At 47.0% G+C, this 27506-nt stretch overlaps 1 protein-coding gene across 2 annotated transcripts in view; it reads left to right on the top strand.

The window, feature by feature from the left end:
• The first annotated feature begins 19066 nt into the window (after positions 1 to 19066).
• IGLON5 (IgLON family member 5) overlaps positions 19067 to 27506 on the top strand; it is a 766795-nt gene continuing 758355 nt past the window's right edge. Inside the window, exon 1 of one of the 2 annotated variants that reach the window (XM_077456585.1) lies at positions 19067 to 19433. In XM_077456585.1, coding sequence (XP_077312711.1) covers positions 19370 to 19433 — 64 coding nt within the window. In that variant the 5' untranslated portion in view covers positions 19067 to 19369. The remainder of the gene's footprint in view (positions 19434 to 27506) is intronic. The other variant, XM_077456584.1, reaches the window with a different exon arrangement.

Raw genomic sequence — 27506 nt, 5'->3', positions numbered from 1 at the left:
CGGCCCGTCGTCATCCGATCACCCATAGGGGAGAGCGGCGCTGTGACAGATCCGTCCCTGCGCAGTGTGCAGAGACAGACCTGTCATTTCCCTGCTCAGCGGGGATCGACGGAGTGATCCCCGCTGAGCAAACAGATATCCATGGGGCCGATCAGAACTGATCCACCCCGTGTGAAAGGACCCAAAGGCTTATAAAAAATGTAAAAAGAAAATTGGTGGAACTCCGCTTTAAAGAGGAACTTCGGTCTGCTCACATAATTTGTAATAAAAACATCTTTGCCATTCTGAAGCTTCCCTCCAACCACTTTGCATATTATTTTATACATACTGTTGATTCTGTATTTGCCAAATATGCTGCAGAAATCTCCCTCCACTGAGTTTGGCTGCAGCCATTTTAACTGTGGGCAGCTGAAGCTGCTGCCTGTTCACTTCCTGGTTTTACACAGACACACCTCCAGCTCTCATTGGCCCTCTTATGACTCATCCCCTCCTCGCTTCCTGGCAAACTCTCAGAAGAGTGAGAGAAAGAGCCGTGTATGATGTCATAAGCCTAGGCTAATGACCAGACAAGAAACAGGAAGTGGGCTGTATAAAGGATTTACTGGCAAAAAAAAAAAAAGTTTTACTAGCCAAAGTTAAAACCACGAGGGCAGAAGATTTAATAGATGGAAAGATTGCGAAAATGACTGAAGTTCCACTTTAACTAATTAATCGGAACACATTTTTCCGTCGTGCACATCGTTATCTGGGACCGTATTCGCACTTTGTACTGAGAATGAAGCAGATCCTGGCGACTATTATCAATTAGCTTCTGTTAGGATAATAGGCTGAGTTACAATTATTTTATATTTTTTTTTATGTAGCACTGTGGCCCTCTGGATTTTACGCACCTCTATATCTAAGCGCTATTATCGCAGCCTCCGAGAGGCACTGGTTTGAGCACTAGCTGTGCCTGTCTATTGTTTTTTTTCCTCCACTAAAAATACTCTGCAAGTATCCATGAAAATAGATATAAAAGTATACGCGTTTTAGCTCTTCTTTCCTTTCAGCTGCTGGACGAGACTGGAGCCTTTTCTAAGCATTAGTAAAGAAATAAATAAATATAGTTGAAAAAGCTATTTACTCTGTCTTTGGTTATTGTTCCTTTTTAATAATCTTGCAAGGAGTACATTGAGCTTGTTGTCGGATCTCGTAAAGTCAGCGGCGAGACTCATAAACAGGTAATGAAACTTGTAATCTGTGAGTACAGACCTAAAATAGCTCCACTGACTACAATGGTGAGCTAAAAAGAAAAGGGAAAAAAATAAATAAAAAAAATAGAAAAACTGATTTGAAAGATACGTTCTGTTCTTTTTTTTTTTTTTTCTTTTTTTTTTAAGGAGATCTAAAGGCACAGATTTAAAACCCAAACTGAACATTCTGTTTAAAGCTAAATACAATACAGGAACATCAAAACAAAAAGGAGTGCAAAGTCTTCCAGTTTTGGTGCTTTTTTTTTTTGTTTTTTAGAAAGCAGCCACAGCCTGAGTAGAGAAAGCCTGACCCCTGCCAGCATGATGCAGAGTAGGATTCTTGCATGGAAGTAGTGGTCTCTCTGCAAAGGTACAACTAGTGGCTAATGGTGCTCCGTTGTTTTTGGGAGGGGTGGCAAAACCAGAACCCCCCCCCCCCTGTGTGTCCCATGATCATCAGCCCACCAGTCCCACACTTACCCCATCTAGGTTGTGGGCAGTGCTACCTCCTTGTTGGCTTCACCCTGTGTCTCCTCCTCCTCGGCTTCACAGTGCCTTTCCATGCGTCTTCTCCTCCTCCTCGGCCAATCGGGTCTCAGCACCCGTTTCCTGAATTGGCTGGGAGTAGAATCAGGCTTCCCCTGCATCTTCTCTTCCTCCCCCTCCTCCTTGGCCAATAGGGATTCAGCACCCATTTCCTGATTGGCAGGGAGGAGAATCAGGCTTCTCCTGCATCTTCTCCTCCTCCTCGGCCAATCGGATCTCAGGACCTGTTTCCTGATTGAGCGGGAGGAGAATCAGGCTTTCCCTGCATCTTCTCCTCCTCCTCCTTCTCAATCCAATCAGGTCTCAGGACCCGTTTGATTGGCAGGGAGGAGAATTAGGCTTCCCCTGCATCTTTTCCTCCTCCTCCTTGGCCAATCCGGTCTCAGGACTCGTTTCCTGATTGGCCGGGAGGAGAATCAGGCTTCCTCTGCATCTTCTCCTCCTCCTCCTTTTCGATCCAATCGGGTCTTAGGACCCGTTTCCTGATTGACAGGGAGGAGAATCAGGAAGACAATAGCATATAGTAATTCGCTATTGTCACACAACTGGGTGGACTCTGCTCTGCACCCCGAGCCCACCCTTTTTTTAAGCCAATTAGAGCCTCTGGCTCCAATCACGCGCAAAACAATTTGGAATACATGTATCCTGTGCCCCTGCATGTAGATTAGGGGCCGGACGCAAGCACTAAGGGGGCCCCTTATGGCAAGCCACCACTAGGTCCAACATGTCCCCGCTTTGATCTCTCAAGAGTGAGTGATCTGTGTTTGAAATGTTCTTCAGAGAGCATTTGACAGAAAGTGGGAAGGCGTAATATTGCATTGCACAAGGTTGCGGGGCGCTTGCAAAGTGGACAGCGGATATAAGTCCTGCTGTGGTTGTGGAGAAAAGCATTGCAGCTGCGGCACATGCACTAGTCCAACTGCTGTCCATACAGCTAAAGTGGGAGCAGTTGGAGGGCGGTAAAAACGTGCTTCAGGGTTTTACCTCCCTTCATCTGCCAATGTGAATAAGCCTTTATTCTGATGCCTTAAGGAAAAGTAGAATGGAGGCACTGGACACTGATCCTTTAGCAATAAGAAACATAATTATATATAATATTATATGATTATTTATTTTTTACTCTTTAGAGCAGGTATATTCTATGCATTAAGGTGAAAAACATTTGTTAATGCAGCAGCCCCCCCGAGCCCCCCTTATACTTACCTGAGCCCCGAAATTTGCATGACGGGAATGAGCACACCAGCTCCGGCCGGTGTCTCATGTCCTGATTGGATAGACTGATAGCAGCGCAGCCATTGCCTCCTGCTGCTGTCAATCAAATCCAATGACGCGGGTGTTGGGGGGCGGGCCGAGTCATACATTTGGCGGCTATGGACGCCGAATGATGGACTCAGGAGCGTGCCCCCAAGGTAACCCCCCTAGGGGGTTATCTGATGTGGGGAGGAGCTGCGAGAGCCAACGGGGGATCCCAGAAGACGAGGTTCGGGACCACTCTCACATTTTTGTAAATATTTTATTCTACCGTATATTCTCGAGTATAGGCCGACCCGAATATAAGCCGAGGCCCCCAATTTACCCCCAAAAAAACTGGCAAACTTATTGACTCGTGTATAAGCCGAGGGTGAGACATGCCTGTCCATCCCTGTGTGTGTGTCCGTCCCTGTGTGTCCGTCCATCCCTGTGTGTGTGTGTGTCCATCCATCCATCCATCCCTGTGTGTGTGTGTGTCCATCCATCCATCCATCCCTGTGTGTGTGTGTGTCCATCCATCCATCCATCCCTGTGTGTGTGTGTCTCCATCCATCCATCCCTGTGTGTGTGTGTCTCCATCCATCCATCCATCCCTGTGTGTGTGTGTCTCCATCCATCCATCCATCCCTGTGTGTGTGTGTCTCCATCCATCCATCCCTGTGTGTGTGTGTCCATGTGTGTGTGTCTGTGTGTGTGTGTGTGTGTGTGTGTGTGTGTGTGTGTGTGTGTGTGTGTGTGTGTGTGTGTGTGTGTGTCCAGCCTACCTGTGTCCCGAGCCTCCGTCCCGTGCCTTGCCTCCGTCCCATGCCGTGCCTTGCCTCCTTGCCTCCGTCCCGTGCCGTGCCTTGCCTCCTTGCCTCCGTCCCGTGTCGTGTCGTGCCTTGCCTCCGTCCCGTGCCGTGCCTTGCCTTGCCTCCGTCCCGTGCCTTGCCAGGATCGCCTCGGCGGCCATTCTAAAATTCAAAAGCCCTGCCTCCGCCTCCGCCTGTGATAGGCGGAACACTGAATTTCCCAGCAGCCTGTGTTCCGCCTATCACCGATATCGTCTCATCCTCGTACTACGGACGAGGATGAGTCGATGTCCGTGATAGGCGGAACACAGGCTGCTGGGAAATTCAGTGTTCCGCCTATCACAGGCGGAGGCGGAGAAGGAGGCGCGGCTTTCAAATTGTAGTATGTCCGCCGTCTGTCTGCTCGATACGCTGATCGAGCAGTCAGACGGCGATGACTCGAGTATAAGCCGAGGGGGGCACTTTCAGCCTCAAAAAAGAGGCTGAAAATCTCGGCTTATACTCGAGTATATACGGTATCTTTTCATGTGGCAACACTGAAGAAATGACACTTGTCTACAATGTAAAGTAGTGAGTGTACAGCTTGTCCCCTCAAAATAACTCAACACACAGCCATTAATGTCTAAACCGCTGGCAACAAAAGTGAGTACACCCCTAGCCATTTTCCCTCCCCGGTGTCATGTGACTTATTAGTGTTATAAGCTCTCAGGTGTGAATGGGGAGCAGGTGTGTTAAATTTGGTGTTATCTCTCTCACTCTCTCATACTGGTCACTAGTGATGGCCGAACGGTTCGCCCGGCGGTCGTTTCGCGGCGAATTTCCGACATTCGCGGTCCGCACGTTCGAACGCCTTTTTCCGTCGTTCGCCGCGGCGGACTTACGTGTTTAATGTATACAAGAACTTTAACCTTTGGTGACACGTTTATCATGTGATACAGGACAGCCAATTGAGACATGACAGCACATGGACACTTGTACATTCCCCCTAACCTATAAATACACCCGATCCGGTGGCCATTTTACATTCTTTCTTCTGTTACGATAGGGACAGGTTCCTGTGTGGAGTAGGGAGAGATAAACCACTAGCTATTTGGTACACAAAAGTTCTTTTCAGGACTGGTATAGGTGTTAGGTGTTGATAGGTTTGCTGTGCTGCTGATTCTTGCAGCAGCCTGAGTGTCTTTTGTTAGTTTAGAGAAAGGGAAAGGACGGTGTATGCTACAGGGACAGCCAGATTAGTCTTTCATCATCATCATCATCATCATCATCATTAGCTGTTACTATCAAGGTCCACAAAAGAGCTGTTCCAGTAACCACTAATCGTTCTCTTTTTTTGCCAATTTGTATAGGGACAGGAAGGAAGCAGTGTTGTCAGGCAGTGAGGGTAATTTTAAAGACTTGCTGTTATTATTAGTTCCACAAAGGTTCTTTTCAGGACTGGTATCAGTGGTACAGTAATAGGCTTGTACATGTATAATATTCTTTCTTCCAAATATAGAAAGGATATTATACTTGACTGCTGCCCTTCTGCTGCAGTCTGCTAAACATTCACAACTCACTTGTTCCACAAAAGTTCTTATAAGGACTGGTAACTTGGTATAGGGTGCTACGGTACATAGGCTTGAGTGCGGTACAGTCTGCTGTTCTGTAAGGACCGCTATCGGTCCACAATAGATAGGGTTGACGTGCACCACTGCTGACCGCTGCCCTATACTGCAGCAGTCCTTCAGCGGTATAGGGACTGACGTACAGTCTGCTAATCACTAACACACAACCTGCTTGTTCCACAAAAGTTCTTATAAGGACTGGTAACTTGGTATAGGGTGCTACGGTACATAGGCTTGAGTGCGGTACAGTCTGCTGTTCTGTAAGGACCGCTATCGGTCCACAATAGATAGGGTTGACGTGCACCACTGCTGACCGCTGCCCTATACTGCAGCAGTCCTTCAGCGGTATAGGGACTGACGTACAGTCTGCTAAACACTAATACACAACCTGCTTGGTCCACAAAAGTTCTTATAAGGACTGGTAACTTGGTATAGGGTGCTACGGTACATAGGCTTGAGTGCGGTACAGTCTGCTGTTCTGTAAGGACCGCTATCGGTCCACAATAGATAGGGTTGACGTGCACCACTGCTGACCGCTGCCCTATACTGCAGCAGTCCTTCAGCGGTATAGGGACTGACGTACAGTCTGCTAAACACTAATACACAACCTGCTTGGTCCACAAAAGTTCTTATAAGGACTGGTAACTTGGTATAGGGTGCTACGGTACATAGGCTTGAGTGCGGTACAGTCTGCTGTTCTGTAAGGACCGCTATCGGTCCACAATAGATAGGGTTGACGTGCACCACTGCTGACCGCTGCCCTATACTGCAGCAGTCCTTCAGCGGTATAGGGACTGACGTACAGTCTGCTAAACACTAATACACAACCTGCTTGGTCCACAAAAGTTCTTATAAGGACTGGTAACTTGGTATAGGGTGCTACGGTACATAGGCTTGAGTGCGGTACAGTCTGCTGTTCTGTAAGGACCGCTATAGGTCCACAATAGATAGGGTTGACGTGCACCACTGCTGACCGCTCACCTATACTGCAGCAGTCCTTCAGCGGTATAGGGACTGACGTACAGTCTGCTAATCACTAACACACAACCTGCTTGTTCCACAAAAGTTCTTATAAGGACTGGTAACTTGGTATAGGGTGCTACGGTACATAGGCTTGAGTGCGGTACAGTCTGCTGTTCTGTAAGGACCGCTATCGGTCCACAATAGATAGGGTTGACGTGCACCACTGCTGACCGCTGCCCTATACTGCAGCAGTCCTTCAGCGGTATAGGGACTGACGTACAGTCTGCTAATCACTAACACACAACCTGCTTGTTCCACAAAAGTTCTTATAAGGACTGGTAACTTGGTATAGGGTGCTACGGTACATAGGCTTGAGTGCGGTACAGTCTGCTGTTCTGTAAGGACCGCTATCGGTCCACAATAGATAGGGTTGACGTGCACCACTGCTGACCGCTGCCCTATACTGCAGCAGTCCTTCAGCGGTATAGGGACTGACGTACAGTCTGCTAAACACTAATACACAACCTGCTTGGTCCACAAAAGTTCTTATAAGGACTGGTAACTTGGTATAGGGTGCTACGGTACATAGGCTTGAGTGCGGTACAGTCTGCTGTTCTGTAAGGACCGCTATCGGTCCACAATAGATAGGGTTGACGTGCACCACTGCTGACCGCTGCCCTATACTGCAGCAGTCCTTCAGCGGTATAGGGACTGACGTACAGTCTGCTAAACACTAATACACAACCTGCTTGGTCCACAAAAGTTCTTATAAGGACTGGTAACTTGGTATAGGGTGCTACGGTACATAGGCTTGAGTGCGGTACAGTCTGCTGTTCTGTAAGGACCGCTATCGGTCCACAATAGATAGGGTTGACGTGCACCACTGCTGACCGCTGCCCTATACTGCAGCAGTCCTTCAGCGGTATAGGGACTGACGTACAGTCTGCTAAACACTAATACACAACCTGCTTGGTCCACAAAAGTTCTTATAAGGACTGGTAACTTGGTATAGGGTGCTACGGTACATAGGCTTGAGTGCGGTACAGTCTGCTGTTCTGTAAGGACCGCTATCGGTCCACAATAGATAGGGTTGACGTGCACCACTGCTGACCGCTGCCCTATACTGCAGCAGTCCTTCAGCGGTATAGGGACTGACGTACAGTCTGCTAAACACTAATACACAACCTGCTTGGTCCACAAAAGTTCTTATAAGGACTGGTAACTTGGTATAGGGTGCTACGGTACATAGGCTTGAGTGCGGTACAGTCTGCTGTTCTGTAAGGACCGCTATCGGTCCACAATAGATAGGGTTGACGTGCACCACTGCTGACCGCTGCCCTATACTGCAGCAGTCCTTCAGCGGTATAGGGACTGACGTACAGTCTGCTAAACACTAATACACAACCTGCTTGGTCCACAAAAGTTCTTATAAGGACTGGTAACTTGGTATAGGGTGCTACGGTACATAGGCTTGAGTGCGGTACAGTCTGCTGTTCTGTAAGGACCGCTATCGGTCCACAATAGATAGGGTTGACGTGCACCACTGCTGACCGCTGCCCTATACTGCAGCAGTCCTTCAGCGGTATAGGGACTGACGTACAGTCTGCTAAACACTAATACACAACCTGCTTGGTCCACAAAAGTTCTTATAAGGACTGGTAACTTGGTATAGGGTGCTACGGTACATAGGCTTGAGTGCGGTACAGTCTGCTGTTCTGTAAGGACCGCTATCGGTCCACAATAGATAGGGTTGACGTGCACCACTGCTGACCGCTGCCCTATACTGCAGCAGTCCTTCAGCGGTATAGGGACTGACGTACAGTCTGCTAAACACTAATACACAACCTGCTTGGTCCACAAAAGTTCTTATAAGGACTGGTAACTTGGTATAGGGTGCTACGGTACATAGGCTTGAGTGCGGTACAGTCTGCTGTTCTGTAAGGACCGCTATCGGTCCACAATAGATAGGGTTGACGTGCACCACTGCTGACCGCTGCCCTATACTGCAGCAGTCCTTCAGCGGTATAGGGACTGACGTACAGTCTGCTAAACACTAATACACAACCTGCTTGGTCCACAAAAGTTCTTATAAGGACTGGTAACTTGGTATAGGGTGCTACGGTACATAGGCTTGAGTGCGGTACAGTCTGCTGTTCTGTAAGGACCGCTATAGGTCCACAATAGATAGGGTTGACGTGCACCACTGCTGACCGCTCACCTATACTGCAGCAGTCCTTCAGCGGTATAGGGACTAAGAGTTTTGTCACAGGGTCATTTAAAAAATGACATGCAGAGGAAGAGGCAGGCCCTTCCGCAGGGGTGGTAGGGGTAGGGCAGGAGCAACAGGCTTGAGCCAAAGTGGGAAGTTGCAGAAGGTGCGTTCAATTACTTTAAAGGATGCACCAGACTTGGTTGAGTGGCTCGCTCAGCCTTACTCTTCTGCACCCTCCTCATCCTCTCGATCTGCACCCTCTTCTTCACTCTCTGCTATGTGCACCCCCAAAGACACTACCACCAACAACACGACCACCACCACCACCACCACATACCTTCCGCTTGAGTCACTGGAATTATTTTCCGATCCATATCAAGAGGACATTTCTGATGCGCAGCCACTCTTGGTATTGGATCAGGAAGAGGAGGTAGCAACAAGCGCTACTCAGCAGTCTGACGCCAGTACCCAGATCAGCCCAAGGAGGAGGTTGGTCCCCGGTGTTGCTGCCTACTCCGAGATCTCTACTTATAGCGGTGGGGAAGGTGACGTTGATGATGACGTGTCTAGTGATGTCACGTGGGTGCCCACAAGAGAGGAAGAGGAGGGGAGTTCAGAGGGAGATATGGACCAGCAGATAGGGAGGAGAAGCAGCAATGACTTACATTGCACAGCAGGGACAAAGCAGACTGCAAATGTATCAGGAGCGAGTCATCGACCATGTACGGTCACATCTGGCGCTCCCAGGACACCGGCACATGGCTCCGCAGTGTGGGCTTTTTTTAACGTGTCCGCTGCTGACAATAGCGTTGCCATCTGCAATCTTTGCAGTCAACGCGTTAGTCGCGGTAAGCCCAATACTCACCTAGGGACGACCGCCTTAAGAAGGCACATGAGCAGCCATCACCGAGCCCAGTGGGAGCAACGGAACACACAAAGCCACACTGCAGGCTCTCACCGTCCAGCCTCGTCTTCTACTTCTCCTTCTCCTCTCTCCTCACAATTGTCCTCCACTCCACCTTCCATCACGCCAAGCTCACATTTTTCTGCAAAAAGGCAGGCTTCCGTGGGCCTAATGTTTGAGCGTAAAAAAATGATGATGCCGGATAACCCTCTTGCCCAACGGTTGGCGGCTGGCTTGTCAGAACTCATAGCCCGCCAACTACTGCCATATAAACTGGTGGACTCGGAGGCCTTTCGCAAATTTGTGGCCATTGGAACACCACAATGGAAGGTCCCAGGAAGGAAGTATTTCTCAGAGAAGGGCATCCCAGAGCTATATGGCCATGTTCAGCGGCAAGTGAATGTATCTCTGGCACACAGTGTCGGTGCCAAGATACATCTGACCACAGACACGTGGTCTAGCAAACACGGGCAGGGAAGGTATATCAGTTTTACTGCCCACTGGGTGAACCTTCTGACGGCCGTCAAGCATGTAACCCGTGGCACCCGTGTAGATTTGGTTTTACCGCCACGGATTGCATGCAGGCCTGACTCTTCTTCTCCTCCTCCTACTCCATCCTCCTCCCTCTCCTCCTCAGCTGCCTCCTCCTTTTCCGCTGCTAGCGTCTCTTCCACTGCACCGCCCAAGCTCCCCAGAACCTATTCCACATGCCAGGTGAGACGTTGCCATGCCGTGCTGCGTCTGTTGTGCCTGGAAGCAAAGAGCCACACTGGCCCGGCACTCCTTTCAGCTTTGCGTTCACAGGCAGATGAGTGGCTAACACCGCTCAATTTGACAGTTGGTAAAGTGGTGTGTGACAACGGTGCCAATCTGCTTAGCGCATTGAAACAGGGCAAAATCACGCACGTGCCGTGCATGGCACACGTCTTAAACTTGGTCGTGCAGCGATTCCTTGTCAAATACCCTGGGGTCCAGGACATCTTGCGGCAGGCAAGGAAAATCTCGGCCCATTTCAGAAGATCTTACACGGCCATGGCTCGCCTTGCTGACATTCAGCGGCGACACCATCTGCCGGTCAGACGTCTTATTTGCGATTGCCCGACGCGATGGAACTCAACCTTCTATATGCTTGATAGGCTGCTCCAGCAGAAACGTGCAGTTAACGTCTACCTGTATGAACTCTGCGAAAGAAACGGTTCTGGGGAGCTGGGTTTTTTTTCACCGCGCCAGTGGCTGCTCATGCGCGACACATGCAGACTTCTGCGGCCATTTGAGGAGATCACCAAACTGGTCAGTCGCAGCCATGGCGCCATCAGTGACATGGTACCTTATGCCTTCTTTCTGGAGCGTGCATTGCGTCGTGTCATTGATCAGGCTGTGGAGGAGCAGGAGCGGGAAGATGAGGAAGTCGCAATGCTGGATGAATTCCCAGGGGGGGCTACTCTATCTGAGACAAGTCAACAACAGGAGTCTGATGAGGAGTCAGAGGAGGATGGTGCCGGGGCGGATGAGCAGGAGCAAGAAGAGCATGCTTTAAACCTTTCTGGGATCCCTGTTGTGCGTGGATGGGGAGAGGAGAATGAAGAGGACGACATTATCCTGGATGATGAGCAGGAGCCAGGCCACCACACCGCTTCCACTTTAGTGCAAATGGGGGCCTTCATGCTCCAGTGTTTTAATAGGGACCCCCGTATAAAAAGCATGAGGGTCAAGGACCAGTACTGGGTGGCAACGTACTTAGACCCCCGGTACAAACACAAAATGGCGGAAATGTTACCGCCGTCGCAGAGGGCTGTCAGAATGCAGCACTTCCAGGCCTTGCTTCGAGAAATGCTGCATTCTGCTTTTGCGTGCGCTGGCAGAGGAGCAATTCCCACTCCCAGAGAAGGATTTGCGGGTACCAATCCAACAGCGCCTGCAAGAAGAGGCCGGTTTGAAGATGTGTTGGTGACTTCGGATATGAGGTCATTCTTTCAGCCGACCCATCGACAGGTGTCATCCGGATCCAGCATCAGGGAACGCCTAGACCGTCAGGTGTCCGACTACATTGGGTTAACGGCCGATGTGGACGCTCTGAGGAGTGATGAACCCCTAGACTACTGGGTGGGCAGGCTTGACCTCTGGCCAGAGCTTGCCCAATTTGCAATCGAACTGTTGGCTTGCCCCTCATCCAGTGTCCTGTCCGAAAGGACGTTCAGCGCAGCAGGGGGGATTGTGACCGATAAGCGTACTCGCCTAGCTCACCACAGTGTTAACTACCTCACATTTCTAAAAATGAATGAGGCATGGATCTCGGAGGAATTCAACACATGTGACCAGTAGACCATGTATATGTCTATAAACTATTTTTTTAATCAAGCACACAGACCTTCTTAATTCATTTGGCTCACTTCCTTGACCCAAAAAAGCACACCGTACTATATGCCCCTACCCTCCTCTTTGAAGAGGTTGAGCGGTGTCATATTTCTACTGGGGCTGCTTATGATATCCCTGTGCTGTGCTGACTTCCTCCTGGGGGTTCTTATTATGAAGGGATCACACTATCCCTGTGCTGTGCTGACTTCCTCCTGGGGGTTCTTATTATGAGGGGATCACACCATCCCTGTGCTGTGCTGACTTCCTCCTGGGGCTGCTTACGGTGCTGCTGTCAGTGCTGTATGTCACGGTGCTGCTGTCAGCGCTGTATGTCACGGTGCTGCTGTCAGCGCTGTATGTCACGGTGCTGCTGTCAGCGCTGTATGTCACGGTGCTGCTGTCAGCGCTGTATGTCACGGTGCTGCTGTCAGCGCTGTATGTCACGGTGCTGCTGTCAGCGCTGTATGTCACGGTGCTGCTGTCAGCGCTGTATGTCACGGTGCTGCTGTCAGCGCTGTATGTCACGGTGCTGCTGTCAGCGCTGTATGTCACGGTGCTGCTGTCAGCGCTGTATGTCACGGTGCTGCTGTCAGCGCTGTATGTCACGGTGCTGCTGTCAGTGCTCTGTATTACGGTGCTGCTGTCAGATGCCTCTATCACGGTGCATGTGTCATTCCGGTATGTCACGCTGCTGGTGATCATCTCCTGCACCCTCTTCTTTGCCTACCCTGGTCCCTGACCTTCCCTCTCCTCCATTGCCTTCATTAGCTCCATAGTCCTGAATTGTTAGAACAATTTCCCAAATAAAATAAAAATGCTTGTAGTTATCGATCCCAAATTCACCTCATACATGTATTATGTCATTGTCCAGATGGTGGGACTACGTTTTACCCCCTAATAATTACCACGTGGCCGCAAATTCGACATGAAGGTTTGCAAAGTTCGCCTCCCATTGAAGTCAATGGGGCCCGCGGCGAACGTTCTGTTTCGCGAACGTTTGGGTCCGTTCGCATTTCGCGTTCGCGAAACGTCCCGTCGGAAGTTCGTCCATCACTACTGGTCACTGGAAGTTCAACATGGCACTGTCAGGGCTGGGCTCAGCCCTTCCTTCTCTGAACTGGCCGCTCAGCTGTTGGCTAATTGCCAGCTCCTATCTCTCCACAGTGATTCACCTGTTGATGATATCCTGCTCGTCAGTCCTGCCTACTTAAGCCACCCAGCCCAGATTATCTCTGCCTTCGCCCTGGTCACATCTCTAGAGACGCTCGCCTGTTAAAGACTTGCTTGGCTGACATCCCTTCTGGCTCCAGATCCTGCTTGCTGTTCTACTCTCATTTCTGGCTCCCTGACATTTTTGGCTTGTCTGATTATCCGTTCCGGTTCCTGAACTCTGTCTATGTTTTGACTACGTTTACTCTGTTTACCTTTTTTTATTATTATTAAACAAGTGTGATTTAACTGTACTTCTATTCCAGTCTGATTCATCGCACACAGAGTGGTACAAGTTTTGCTCAAGAATATCCCTGTATTTAGCACCATCCATCTTTCCCTCAACTCTGACCAGTTTCCCAGTCCCGACTGCTGAAAAACATCCCCACAGCATGATGCTGCCACCACCATGTTTCACAGTGGGGATGGTGTTCTTTGGGTGATGTGATGTGTTGGGTTTGCACCAGACAGCATTTTCTTTGATGACCAAAAAGTTCAATTTTAGTCTCATCAGACCAGATCACCTTCCTCCATACATCAGACCACAGCTCCTTCCTCCATACATCAGATCAGAGCACTTTCCTCCATACATCAGATCAGAGCACTTTCCTCCATACATCAGACCAGAGCACCTTCCTCCATACATTTTGGGAGTCTCCCACATGCCTTTTCGCAAACTCAAAACGTGCCTTTTTGTTTTTTGCTGAAAGTAATGTCTTTCTTCTGGCCACTCTGCCATAAAGCCCAACTCTATGGAGCGTACGGCTTATTGTCCTCCTATGTACAGATACTCCAGTCTCTGCTGTGTAACTCTGCAGCTCCTCCAGGGTTACCTTAGGTCTCTGTGCTCCTCTCTGATTAATGCCCTCCTTGCCGGCTCCGTGAGTTTTGGTGTGCGGCCGTCTCTTGGCAGGTTTGCTGTTGTGCCATGTTCTTTCCATTTGGTTATGATATATGTGATGGCGCTCCTAGGGATCATCAAAGATTTGGATAATTTTTTTATAACCTAACCCTGACTTGTACTTCTCAACAACATTGTCCCTTACTTGTTTGGAGAGTTCCTTGGTCTTCATGGCAGTGTTTGGTTAGTGGTGCCTCTTGCTTAGGTGTTGCAGCCTCTGGGGCCTTTCAAAAGGTGTGTCTATGTAACGACAGATCATGTGACACTTAAATTGCACACAGGGGGGACATCATTTCACTAATTATGTGACTTCTGAAGGTAATTGGAGGCACCTGAGCTTTTTATGGGCTTCATAACAAAGGGGGTGAATACATACACACATGCCAATTATCAGTTTCTTATTTCTGAAAAATAGTTTTATGTTTATATTTTTCAAATTTTACTTCACCAACTTAGACTATTGTGTTCTGATCCATCACATATAATTCAAATTAAAAAAAACATGAACTAAAGGCTGTAATGTAACAATATAGGTAAAAAGGCAAAGGGGGAGGGGGGGGTGAATACTTTTGAAAGGCACTGTATAAATGAATTTTATTTTGGGCTTGCGTTATCAATTTAAAAAGTGAGAGTGAAGTGCATAAAAAAGCAGAAATGTATACATACACAATCTATCTGATCTATTTGATTTAGACCCACTGACGTCTTCACTGGTCTCTGTGCTTCTCTATGCAATGCAAGCAGACCTTGGCTGTTGGGAGGGGCCGGCAGGGTGCAGTACATAGCTTCCTAAATACATCACAGCCCCAAACTTGCTCATTCATGTCTTTATGGACCTTGCTTTGTGCACTGGTCCAAATCATTTGATGGAGGGGGGATTATGGTGTGGGGGTTGTTTTTCAGGGGTTGGCCTTGGCCCCTTAGTTCCAGTGAAGGAAACTCTTAAGGCAACAGCATACCAAGACATTTTGGACAGTTTCATTCTCCCAACTTTGTGGGTTTGGGGATGGCCCCTTCCTGTTCCAACATGACTGCACACCAGTGCACAAGGTAAGGTCCATAAAGACAAGGATGAGCGAATTTGGAGTGGAGGAACTTGACTGGCCTACACATGTAATTGTCCAAAATGTCTTGGTATGCTTACACCTTAAAATTTCCCTTCACTGGATCTAAGCCCAACCCCTGAAAAACAACCCCACCCCATAATCCCCCCTCCACCAAATGATTTGGAGGGGTGGCCCAATACTTTTGGCACTATAGTGTAAATGAGTGAGTTTGGGGTGGAGGAATTTGACTGGCTCAACACAATAGAACACCGTTAGGATTAATTAGAGAGGAGGCTGCGAACCAGGCCTTCTCATCCAACATCAGTGCCTGACCTCACAAATGCATTTTTTGGAAGAATGGTCAAACATTCCCATAGACACACTCCTAAACCTTGTGGACAGCCTTCCTAGAAGATCTGAAGCTGTTATAGCTGCAAAGGGTGGGCCAACTCAATATTGAACCCTGCGGACTAAGACTGGGATGCCATTACAGTTCATGTGCGTGTAAAGGCAATATAGTGTATATAATTTACCTTTAGAACCACTATAATGTTATTCAGTTAAACTGTCGATGGTCATATGGTCAACTGTCGATGGTCATGGTCAAAAAGTTTGGGCTGATCGGTGTATATATATATATATATATATATATATATATATATATATATATATATATATATATATATATATTGAAAACAAAAAAAGAGAAAGTATCCCCAAGGTGGGGTTTTTTGACAGCATATATTACCTGTAGAGGCTAGTAAGTATATATAATTGAAATAAATGCTGACATATAGCAGAGGATTAATAATACAAATGTTTATTAATAAAAAAAGAGGATTGAACAGGTGACACAATGGTCAGGGACTGGACTCCACTATGTGAATAAAAATGTATAATATTACATATGCAAACAGAGTACAATTATAACACTTAAACCCTAATATAACTGTAGATGCAATAAAAAATGGATAATATGGACCCTTTACGCGTTTCGACCCTCTCGGGGGTCTTCTTCAGAAGGTATTTATCTATTATAAAAAGGAAGACAAACATGAATATATATCCATACATAGTGCACTGTAATGTACTAGAAATAGTCTGCTGTAAGCAGAATATACATTAAACATTGCATAGTTACATAGTTAGCAGTCAATTGATATACATTGCAAATAAATACCTATATAATTCACGTGGGAGATCCTCTTTAACCGCTTCCTGCCCGCCCTATAGCCGAATGCCAGCCTTAGGGCGGGCGGCTTCCCGTGCCTGGCCGTCCCTGGACGGCCTGGTGTTTACTTCCGCAATGCGCGCCGCCGCGGGCGCGCATCGCGGAAGTTCTGTGTTTGCCGTGTCCCCCGGGGACAGGCAAACACAGATCGCTGTAAACGGCCAATCACAGCGGCCGTTTACAGCGTGATCGGCGTGTCCAATGGGAGATGATCTTATATGTAAACATATGAGATCATCTCTCAGCGCCGCTCTCCCTCCTCACACAGACAGCGTGTGAGAGGGGAGAGAAGAACGGCTGCAGCAGCCGTCAGTGTAAAAAAGAAAAAAAAAAAAAAAAAAAGTAAAAAAAAAGTTTAATAAAAAGTGCCATCCTCCCCCAGAGCCATCCTCCCCCAGTGCCACCCCCCCCCAGTGCCATGCCCCCCCCCCAGTGCCATCCTGCCCCAGTGCCATCCTGCCCCAGTGCCATCCGCCCCAGTGCCATCCGCCCCAGTGCCATCCTGCCCCAGTGCCATCCGCCCCAGTGCCATCCGCCCCAGTGCCATCCGCCCCAGTGCCATCCACCCCAGTGCAATCCACCCCACCCCAGTGCCACCTGCCCGCAGTGCTATCTGTCCCCAGTGCCACCTGTTGTCAGTGCCATTTGTCCCCAGTGCCATCTGTCATCAGTGCCACGTATAAGTGGCATCTGTCATCAGTGCCACGTGTTATTAGTGCCACATAGTGCCATCTGTCATCAGTGCCACGTATTAGTGCCATCTGTCATCAGTGCCACGTATCAGTGCCATTTGTCATCAGTGCCACCTGTCAGTGTCACGTGCCATCTGTTGTCAGTGTCACGTGTCATCAATGCCACTTATCAGTGCCATCTGTCATCAGTGTCACGTGTCATTGGTGCCACGTATTAGTGCCATCTGTCACCGGTGGCACGTATTAGTGCCACGTATTAGTGCCACATGTCATCAGTGCCACGTATTAGTGCCACGTGTCATCAGTGCCACATATTAGTGCCACGTGTCATCAGTGCCACGTATTAGTGCCACGTGTCATCAGTGCCACGTATTAGTGCCACGTGTCATCAGTGCCACATATTAGTGTCATCTGTCATCAGTGCCACGTGTCATCAGTGCCACGTATAAGTGTCATCATTGCCACGTATCAGTGCCATCTGTCATCAGTGTCACGTGTCATTGTCCTGGTATTTCAAAAGTGTAATAAGTAGTCAACAAGTTAAATGTGTAATTTATGCTCCTAGAACACGTGATGGCGCTCCCTGCATGTTGGGCCTCTCTATGTGGCCAGGCTGCGAAAAAGTCCCACACATGTGGTATTGTAATACTCAGGAGGAGTAGCAGAATTTTTTGGGGGTGTCATTTGTGGTATACACATGCCACGTGAGAGAAATAACCTATTACAATGACAATTTTGTGGAGAAAAATAAAGAAAATGAAAAATCTTCATTTTGCAAAGAATTGTGGGAAAAAAATGACAACATCAAAAACCTCACCATGCCTCTTACTAAATACCTTGGAATGTCTACTTTCCAAAAAGGGGTCATTTGGGGGGTATTTGTACTTTCCTGACTTGTTTGGGTCACAAGAAGCGAGATAGGCCACCAGTACATCAGATGTGATCAATTTTGTGCGATTCGCACCACACCTTGTAGACTCTCTAACTTTCACAAAGACCAAATAATATCCACTAATTTGGGTTATTTTTACCAAAGATATGTAGCAGTATAAATTGTGGCCAAAATTTATGAAGAAAAATTAATAATTTGCATAATTCTGTCACAGAAACAAAGAAATATGCGTTTTTTTTCAAAATTTTCGGTCTTTTTTCATTTATAGCGCAAAAAATAAAAACCCCAGAGGTGATCAAATACCACCAAAAGAAAGCTCTATTTGTGGGAAAAAAAGGACACAAAATTCATTTGGGTACAGTGTTGCATGACTGAGTAATTGTCATTCAAAGTGTGAGAGCACCGAAAGCTGAAAATTGGTCTGGGCAGGAAGGGTGTTTAAGTGCCCAGTAAGCAAGTGGTTAAAAGACAAAAATGAAATGAAAATGAAATATATATATATATATATATATATATATATATATATATATATATATATATATATATATGTGTATGTGTTTATGTATATATATATATATATATATATATATATATATATATATATATATTTATTTAAAATATAAATATACTGTATATAGTATGGCAAAATAGTAGCATATAGTATTTCTTTATTATTGTTGCAATTTAACTTTGTTCTTCGCAACTCAAAACTCCAATCCGTCTACAGAAATCACCTTTTATGATTTTGTGCAGGCGAAGCACTGCTGTGTCTCCAGCATTGGATGGAGAGGGGATAAGATGCTGAGGAGAGAGGGAAGGAGAAAGAGAAAAAGAAAAAAAAGAGAGAGAGAGGCCGGGGGCAGCCTACACATTCCAGTACCGCAGTAACAAAAGCCTTGTGGATGGATGAAGTTAAAGCATCAGGAAGCCCACCAAATCATACTTCCCTTTTTTTTCTTTTTTTTTTTCCCAACCAAAACCTCAACACCTTCTCATTGGTTCCACCAACTGCCATCGGAGAGGCAAGCCCCTGTCCGACGCAAGCCCTGATTGGCTCATTGGCCCTGCCACTCAACTTCCATCTGTCAGAAAGCCCATATGGTTTGCAGAAGGCAATGGAAGAGTGTGTGTGTCTGTTTGTATGTGTGTGTTAAAGGGGGGTGAAAGGGGAATCGGAGGAGGGGGCTTTCAGAGAGAGAGAGAGAGAGAGAGAGAGGAAAATAGGAGAAGCAGAGGAAAAGAGAGAGAGAGAGAGAGAGAGAGAGAGAGCAAGGAAGGGGGGGGGCTTGATACAGATTCCCAGTCTACAATTCCTTCCATCCTCCTCCATCAATCCCTGCACGGAGGCTTTGCACTCTCCTCCGTCCTTCGCCGCTTCCCATCGCTGAGAGCAACCGTACTGGAACATTGAGGGAGGGGAGGGGGGATTGGGTTAACGAGGAGCGAATTATTAAAAAAAAAAAAAAAGGAGAGAGAGCGAAAATAAAGCAGGGAACAGAAGAAGGACAGCCGGAGAACAGGGAGAAGCGGAATAAAAATGAAGACGACAGTCCTGCGAGCGATCCTGACCAGCCTGGCGGTCACGGTGATGCTGACAGAAGGTACCACATTTTAATGACCCTTCTTATGTAGTGCTTTTGGGACCGCGTTGCTTATTTATCGCCGCGGCGTCCCCTGTCTCGGTCCAACGACCCGGGCACAGGCATCCTTTAGATTTGTGAATGAAATAGTTTCTGGCAGTAGTTAAATCTCCGGATGGTGGAGGGGGGGGGGACCCCATTTTTTTTTTCAATTCACATTTTTGCCATTAGCTGGAAAGTTGAGCAGGAGGGTGATGATTGTGGGGAGGGGGGGGGGGGTTTGTTGGTACTCTGATGGTCCATAACATGGTTGGGTTTGAGGAGTCAATGTCTGGTGGTCCATAACATGGTTGGGTTTGAGGAGTCAATGTCTGATGGTCCATAACATGGTTGGCTTTGAGGAGTCAATGTCTGATGGCCCATAACATGGTTGGGTTTGAGGAGTCAATGTCTGGTGGTCCATAACATGGTTGGCTTTGAGGAGTCAATGTCTGATGGTCCATAACATGGTTGGCTTTGAGGAGTCAATGTCTGATGGCCCATAACATGGTTGGGTTTGAGGAGTCAATGTCTGGTGGTCCATAACATGGTTGGCTTTGAGGAGTCAATGTCTCTTGGTCCATAACATGGTTGGCTTTGAGGAGTTGATGCAGTGAACACCGGGATGCCTCAGTAGGGATTCCAACACAGCCTCTGCCAAGTACCTTCTTTTGGGGAGGGCGGTTGGAGGGGGAAGGGGGGGGGGTCAAGCGTTTTGGAGAGCTCACGTACCAGTTTGATCATAAGTCAAAGGTTAAAATAAAATAAATGGATTAATGAAGTCATAAGGACTGGGGGGGGGGGGGGGCTTTGGAAGGGGGGTCCTCTGCAATCACTGAGCCCCCCCCCCCCCCCCGTCCCCTCCTCTTCTCTTCCTTGACATTCTAATTATCCTTTCTCCCTGCAGATCTGTACCTTGGCCCCAGGCGGTGCAAGGGTTAATGTGATGCCTCCATAGTCCCCGTGTTGATGACATGCTGTTGGATCAATGAGACAGAAGACAAATAGGCAGGGTCTGCGCTGACCTTTGATCCTGCTAAGAGACCCTAGATGGGGGACAGAGGAGGAGATGATGGGGATGGATTGGCGGGGGTGGGGGGGTGTTATGCCTAATAGGATGTATGTATTGCAGCTGCATGTAGGACCTGCTGTGTACAGCATCTGTTCCGGAGTGGGAACATTAATGGCTGGCGTATCTATAGAGCTGTATAGTTCCCATCTGCAACTCCAATATGTGTCTATACATTACCCTATCCTACTGAGTTATTGCAGCTGTCTGCTTTCACAGTGATGTCTCTGCAACCCTGTACATGGAGTAGACTACAATGGACGGCCTGTCTAGTAAAGGGTCCTATAGCCCATGCTTGGATGTCAACACATCCAGCCCCGTTACCATCCAGCTTGTTTGGTGTTTGTTGTGTCTGTGCACCCCTGCATAGGGCTACGCGTTTCCAATGGCCTCTTGGCATCTGGATGGATTTGATGTCGGGGTGCCGATTCATATTTTCTTATCCTTTAACTGATTTCATGCATATGGAAGGCATTGATTTGCAACAGCGAGGGGTTAATCTGAGGATACTAAGTGATTAGAAAATGTTGCGTGTAGATCAGCAATTCTGCGTAGTTCGAAGAGCTGCAGGGCCTGACCCTTTAAATGCCAGATTTACTGATGATGATGATAATGGAAGGGGGGGGGATTTTTTTTTTTTTGGTCGGGGAAGGGGGACATTTTTTTTAAACAGAGGTTGATGACTCAAAGCTGGACAAGACTTACATATTTTATGGGACCTCCCATGTATACTTCTTTGGGCTTGTAACCCTTTATAGATCATGTTGATCATTGGTAGTTTATTAATAAAAACTAATAAGAAGAAGAATAGTAGTAATAATAAAAATAGTGAAAATAAAAAGAAGAAGAAGATGAAAGACAAGAAGAAGAATTGTGACAACTAGAAAAATAGTAATGATAATAATAATAATTGTTATAATAATAATAATAAAAATAATAATAAAATAAAGAAAAGAAGATGGACAAGAAGAAGACGTGTAATAAATATAAAATACAGTAGCAATAATAAAAATTGTGAAAATAATAAAAATATCAACAATAATGTTAATAATAAAAACAATAAAAATAATTAATAATAATAATAATAATAATAATACATAATAATAGTAATAATAATAATAGTAAAAATAATAAAAAATAGCAATAATAATAATAATAATAATAATAAATAAATATTAATAATAACGTAGCAAAAATAATTCTAGATTGTAAGCTCTAACGAGCAGGGCCCTCTTATCCCTCCTGTATTGATTTGTATTGTATGTGTACTGTCTGCCCTCATATTGTAAAGCGCTGCGCAAACTGTTGGCGCTATATAAATCCTGAATAATAATAATAGTAATATTTCTATAGCACTTTTCTCCCTGGGGACTCCCTGTGAAATCGATGTTGGGGTCATCAGATCATCCTTCATACGATTACATTACATTTTAATAAAAAATACAACTTTTTCCTTTACTCTGCGTCCCCAGGGTATGTGTGGCCAACATCTACGTCTTCTTCGTGTACCTGTACCCAGTCACCCATATCTTGCTGAGCATTGCATAACAGCCTTGGTCGGTGCAAAGTGCAGCAACCCACAGTAACCAATGAGAAGTCAGTCCTATCATCAGAGAGATGATTTCTGATTGGTGACTTGAGTTTCACAATAGAAATGAATGAGTCGGGTTGCAGGCTGCTGGCTCTGACCGCTGCAGATCATATTGAGGCAATGCAATAGCTGCACTGATTGATGTCACTCAGGTCATTAGGGGGAAAGAAAGGACATTACAGTAAGCTTAATTAAAGGAAACCTGAGCTTAGAGGCTGATAGCGGCTGCAATGGCTGATCTCTTCTTCTGAAGATGCTAGTTGCCTGGCTGAGCTAGCAGCTTCATGAATCAACGGCCAAGGGTGCAGGTCAGGAGTTCCATCACCAGATCAGAATCATTGGAAGCCCGAGACAGCCAGGCTAATAGTATTTTCAGAGGGGGTCATCAAAGACTATTTTTCCTCCACACAGGTGCCATCATTTCAGGATTCTCGATTTGTAATTTTTATCCGAAAGTCATTTTTAAAGCAATGTTCACATTCTGTTTGCTGTTTTATAGTTTCATGCCTGTGTTTCATTGGGTGGTCAGGAATGGCTTAGCCCCTCCTCCCCCCTATAATAAGCACTTATGACGTCATGTGTGGGAATTTCTCAGCTTGATAGGAAATCTTTCTGCGATGGTGCTGATCTCTTTTCTGTAACAGCAGCATATTCTCTCATTATGGGCACGGCATCCAGTGATTTAAAGAGTCTTCCACCAGCGGATATTTCTTTAGGCAGTAGAGCCAGGATCTCTGCTAAACACCTACTGGGAGACACTTTGAGGACCTATTGCATTCAAGGAGCCAGAGCAGACTGATAGACTGGAACTGAGCAATATGAGCAGTAAAGCACAATCACTGTGAGGCCGAGAAGCATGGGTTACATATGGAATGAGCAGATATGGATAACGTAGATATGGATACAAGCTGCAGAAAGAAGGATTTAAAGCATTATGATCATCTAAAAAACAACAGTTTCCAATGTGTCCTATTCACACCATAATGATGTGCGTGCATGTGAATGGACCTCAAAATGTATGTCAAAGGACCTCAAAATGTATGTCAACGGACGTCAGCACGTGTTAATGCGGGAGTAAACCCGCTGAAGTTTTTTTTTTGACCTGCAAAGGAAAAGGCATAATGAGTTAGTATCCACCGCATACTAGCTCATTATGAAATACTTACCTTAGAACGAGGCCCCGACATCTGGCCCGATACAAGCCGAGGGAGCTGACATGTTCCCTTGGCGTGTCTTCCGGGTATCGCGGCTCTGGCACTGAGAGTGGCCGGAGCCACGATATCGTCACTCCCGCGCATGCGCGCGGGAGACTTCTTTCCAGCAGGGTCTGGCGTCTGCCAGACTTTCAGCCGAGAATCCCCTGTGCGTATGCGCCGCTGCGGTCAGCGGCGCATTGCAAAGGTAATATGTCCTAAACCGTACAGGTTTAAGAGATATTTTTTACCTATAGGTAAGCTTTATTATAGGCTTAGCTGTAAGTTAAACCTATTAAAATGACTATACGACCGCTTTAAAATGTGACTAAAATGGATGGAAATGTACATGCATTTTCCATACATATTAACGCAAATCAGTTTGAATTGGTCTATGCATTGGGATTTATTTACTAAATCTGGAGATGCAAAATCATGGGCTCTGCCTAGAAACCAAACAGCTTCCAGTTTTTTTGGCAAAGCTTAATGTGGTTGTAAACCCTAAAAAAAAAACAAAAAAAAAAACTGCAAGACAAAGGCATAATAATGAATTACTTACCTGAGATCGAAGCCTCCTCAGTGGTCTTCGTTCACCGCTCTGGTGGCCAACATCGCTCCCGGAGTTACTTCCGGGTATCGCAGGCTCTGGCTCTGTGATTGGCCAGAGCCACGATGACGTCAATCCCACGCATGTGTGCGGGAGCCGCCGGTAACGGCACAGGCTAACTGAAGCAATGGCATGTACGTGCCATTGCTTCAGTTTGCTTCAGTGCGCATGTGCTGATGACGTCGGCACATGCAAATACAAGGAATATCTCCTAAACCGTGCAGGTATAGGAGATATCCAGTGTAGCTACAGGTAAGCCTAATTATAGGCTTACATGTAGCAAAAAGTGGTTGTAAAGGGTTTACAACAACTTTAACTGAACAAGCTGAAGTTAGAAGCTACCATGCAGAGCCGCACCAGATTTTGCACCCTCCAGTTTTAGTAAATCAAACCCATTGTATTGTAAAATAAAAAAAGTCCAGTCTAGGTCCTATCACATCATTACCTCTAATGGAAAACTCCACTCTTTGCGCATCTCTCAAATTAGTTTCACTTTGTTACTAGAGCATGGCCTTCCTGACTTCAGGGCAAAGCCCCATCAACTGCCATTCCCTTGTCCAATAAGACTGCCATAATGGGCCACTGGGGACTCTACCATTGGGTAGGCAGATGGCCATTAGTCACTGGTCATTAGTCACCAGTCATTAAAATATTTCCCCAGAAGTTGGGGAGATCAGCGAAAAAAATAGTTTCAGAGAGGTACTCATATGCCCCGTACACACGAGAGGACTTATGTCCGACAGACCTCCAAAGGAGTTCCGCCGGAGTTCCGCTGGAGTTCCGACGGAGTTCTGGCGGACTTTTCGACCGAACGGACTTGGACACACACCATCACACCAAACTCCGACGGAGTCGAACGTGATGACGTACGACTGGATTCGAATAAGGAAGTTCATAGCCAGTAGCCAATAGCTGCCCTAGCGTCGGTTTTAGTCCGTCGGGGTAGCATACACACGAGCAGATTTTTCGAAGGGGACCGGGTCCGGCGGAGTTCCGTCGGGAAAATTTGAAGCATGCTTCATTTCTAAAGTCCGTCAGACTTTAGCGAAGCTAAAGTCCGTTGCAGCCCACACACGATCGGATAGTCTGACGGACTCAGTCCGTCGGACTTTGGATGTTGAAAAGTCCGCTCGTGTGTACGCGGCCATAGGAGGGTTTCTGGCTATTATGTTGAGTTGTCTCCTCTTTTGGAGGACTGCTGCTTTGCAAAATTTGAAAAGTGCTACAAGTCAATTTAAAGGGGCACTTGGACTTCCCAGGTTGGGGAAATGTGTCCACATGATCTGACCTTAATCAGGCTGTTACCTGTTTTGAAGGACTGTTCCTATGTAAAAGTTGAACAGTGCTGACAGGTCTACATTAAGATGAAACTAGCACACAATCTAACCTCCCATGGGCTCTACCGAAACTATCAACCGCCAAGACCATAAACAGTCATCTCAGTCAAAGATCATTTTGTGTGAAAGTGACGTTTATGGCCCACTTGGTCTTAAGACTATTTCCCCAGAAATGAGGTATACCACGAAAAAGAAATAGTGAATTTGATTCAGAGGAATACTCAGGTGGGGTGTAGGTGGAGTTGCGGGGGGGGGGGGGGGGGAGCATCAGAAAGGCTGTACAGGGCCCCATAATTTCTAACAGTGGTTATGGGCCACTGGGGTACTACCACTGGATGGTCAGATGGCCATGAGAATAGCTTCCTTAGTTTTAGAGCAGAAGGTTTTCTGCCTATTACACTGAGGTGTCATCTTCTTGGGTGAACTTCTGTTTTTTAAGCTGAAAAATGCTGACAAGTCAATTTAAAGGAGACGTAGAATTCCCAAGTTGGGGAAATGTGCATGCATGATCTGACCTTCTTTAGACACCACCACCACTGGTCAAGCCCATAAGGGTTCATCTTGGTCAAATGTTCATATGTATGCGAGAGTGCCATTATGGGCCACTGAGGTACTACCACTGGACAAGAAGGTGGTTATTAGAATAGTTCCCCAAGTTTCAGAAGAATACCCATAGAAGGTTTTCTGTCTATTACATTGAGGTGTCTCCTTCTTGGAAAGACTACTGCTTTTTAAAAGTTAAAAAGTGCTGACAAGTCCATTTAAAGGAGCCCATAGACCTCTCAAGTTGGGGAAATGTGCATACATAATGTGACCTTCCTCAGGCACCACCATCACCTATCAACTACATAAAGGTTCATCTCAGTCAAATGTTCATGATTATGTGAGTAGAAAGGGTAAGAAGGAAGAGATAAGTGAGAAGATTCCAAGATATAAGATCAGATCAACACTGGTTCCATCCAAAAATGGCCAGGTTGGGTGACTGTCATCTCATGTGTGTGGGTATCTTTCAGGGAGCAGGCTATCAAGAGGTACTGTCATTGGGATGGGTGGGGAGTGGGCTATCAAGAGGTACTGCCATTGGGATGAGTGGGGAGCTGGCTATCTAGAGGTACTGTCATTGGGATGGGTGGGGAGTGGGCTATCAAGAGGTACTGTTGTTGGAATGGGTGGGGAGTGGGCTATCAAGAGGCACTATCATTGGGATGGGTGGGGAGCGGGCAATCTAGAGGCGCTGTTACTGGAATGGGCGGGGAGCAGGCTATCAAGAGGCGCTGTCATTGGGATGGGTGGGAAGTGCGCTATCAAGAGGTACTGTCATTTGGATGGGTGGGGCGCGGGCTATCAAGAGGTACTGGCATTGGTGGGGGACGGGCTATCAAGAAGTACTGTCATTGGCATTGGTGGGGGGGTCAGGCTATCAAGAGGTACTGTCATTGGCATCGGTGGGAAGTGGGCTATCTAGAGTAAGGTGATCAGATTTTTTTTTTTTGAATAAATCTGAGGACATATTTTTTTTTTTTTACTAGCAATGGCGGCAATCAGCGACTCTCTGCCCATCGCCACTGGCCTCACAGCCTGTCAAGTCTTACGCTTTGGGCCCCGAGTACTACTGGGTGGGGAGCGGAGGAAGATCACTCCACCAGGGAAGGCAAGGAGATAAGCAGGCAGGCAGCTGGATGGGACTTGAGCCAAGCCAGAAGAACATGTGAGCGGAGCTGGATGGGCATGTGCCGCAAACTGAAGGAATATTCCCTCCGCTCCGACCAGCACATGATCATCAGATAGGGGCACAGATAATGGAAACAAATTACCCCCCCCCCCCCCCAAGCTAGTAGGAGCGACAGAGCGGGGGTGTGTAATTCTGATTTTTTTTATTTCTGCACTGACTGCCTTTGAAATTGCCCCAGCCCCTGTTCAAATACAATCTGGGGACAAAACCAGGGACAGACTTGGTCCAAGGACAGTGTCCTCAATCCGGGCACTGTCCCTGGGAAACCGGGGACGTCTGGTCACCCTAATCTAGAGGCACTGTCATTGGAATGAGTGGGGGGCAAGCTATTAAGAGGTACTGTCATTGGCATCGGTGGGGAGTGGGCTATCTAGAGGCGCTGTCATTGGAATGGGTGAGAAGTGGTCTATCACGATGTACTGTCGTTGGTATGGACAGCTGACGGCGTCTCTTTAAAACAAACCTGTTACTTTGCAAGCCTTTGAAGCTTCATGAATCACAATTGGAGCGTGTCTGATAGGAATCC

Source organism: Lithobates pipiens, unplaced genomic scaffold (assembly GCF_037356315.1).
Source record: "Lithobates pipiens isolate NorthernLeopardFrog02 unplaced genomic scaffold, aLitPip1_a1.2 Scaffold_27, whole genome shotgun sequence".
Lineage (NCBI taxonomy): Eukaryota > Metazoa > Chordata > Amphibia > Anura > Ranidae > Lithobates > Lithobates pipiens.
The sequence above is the reverse complement of the archived record's forward strand: the minus strand, read 5'-3'. Positions and strand labels throughout refer to the sequence as shown.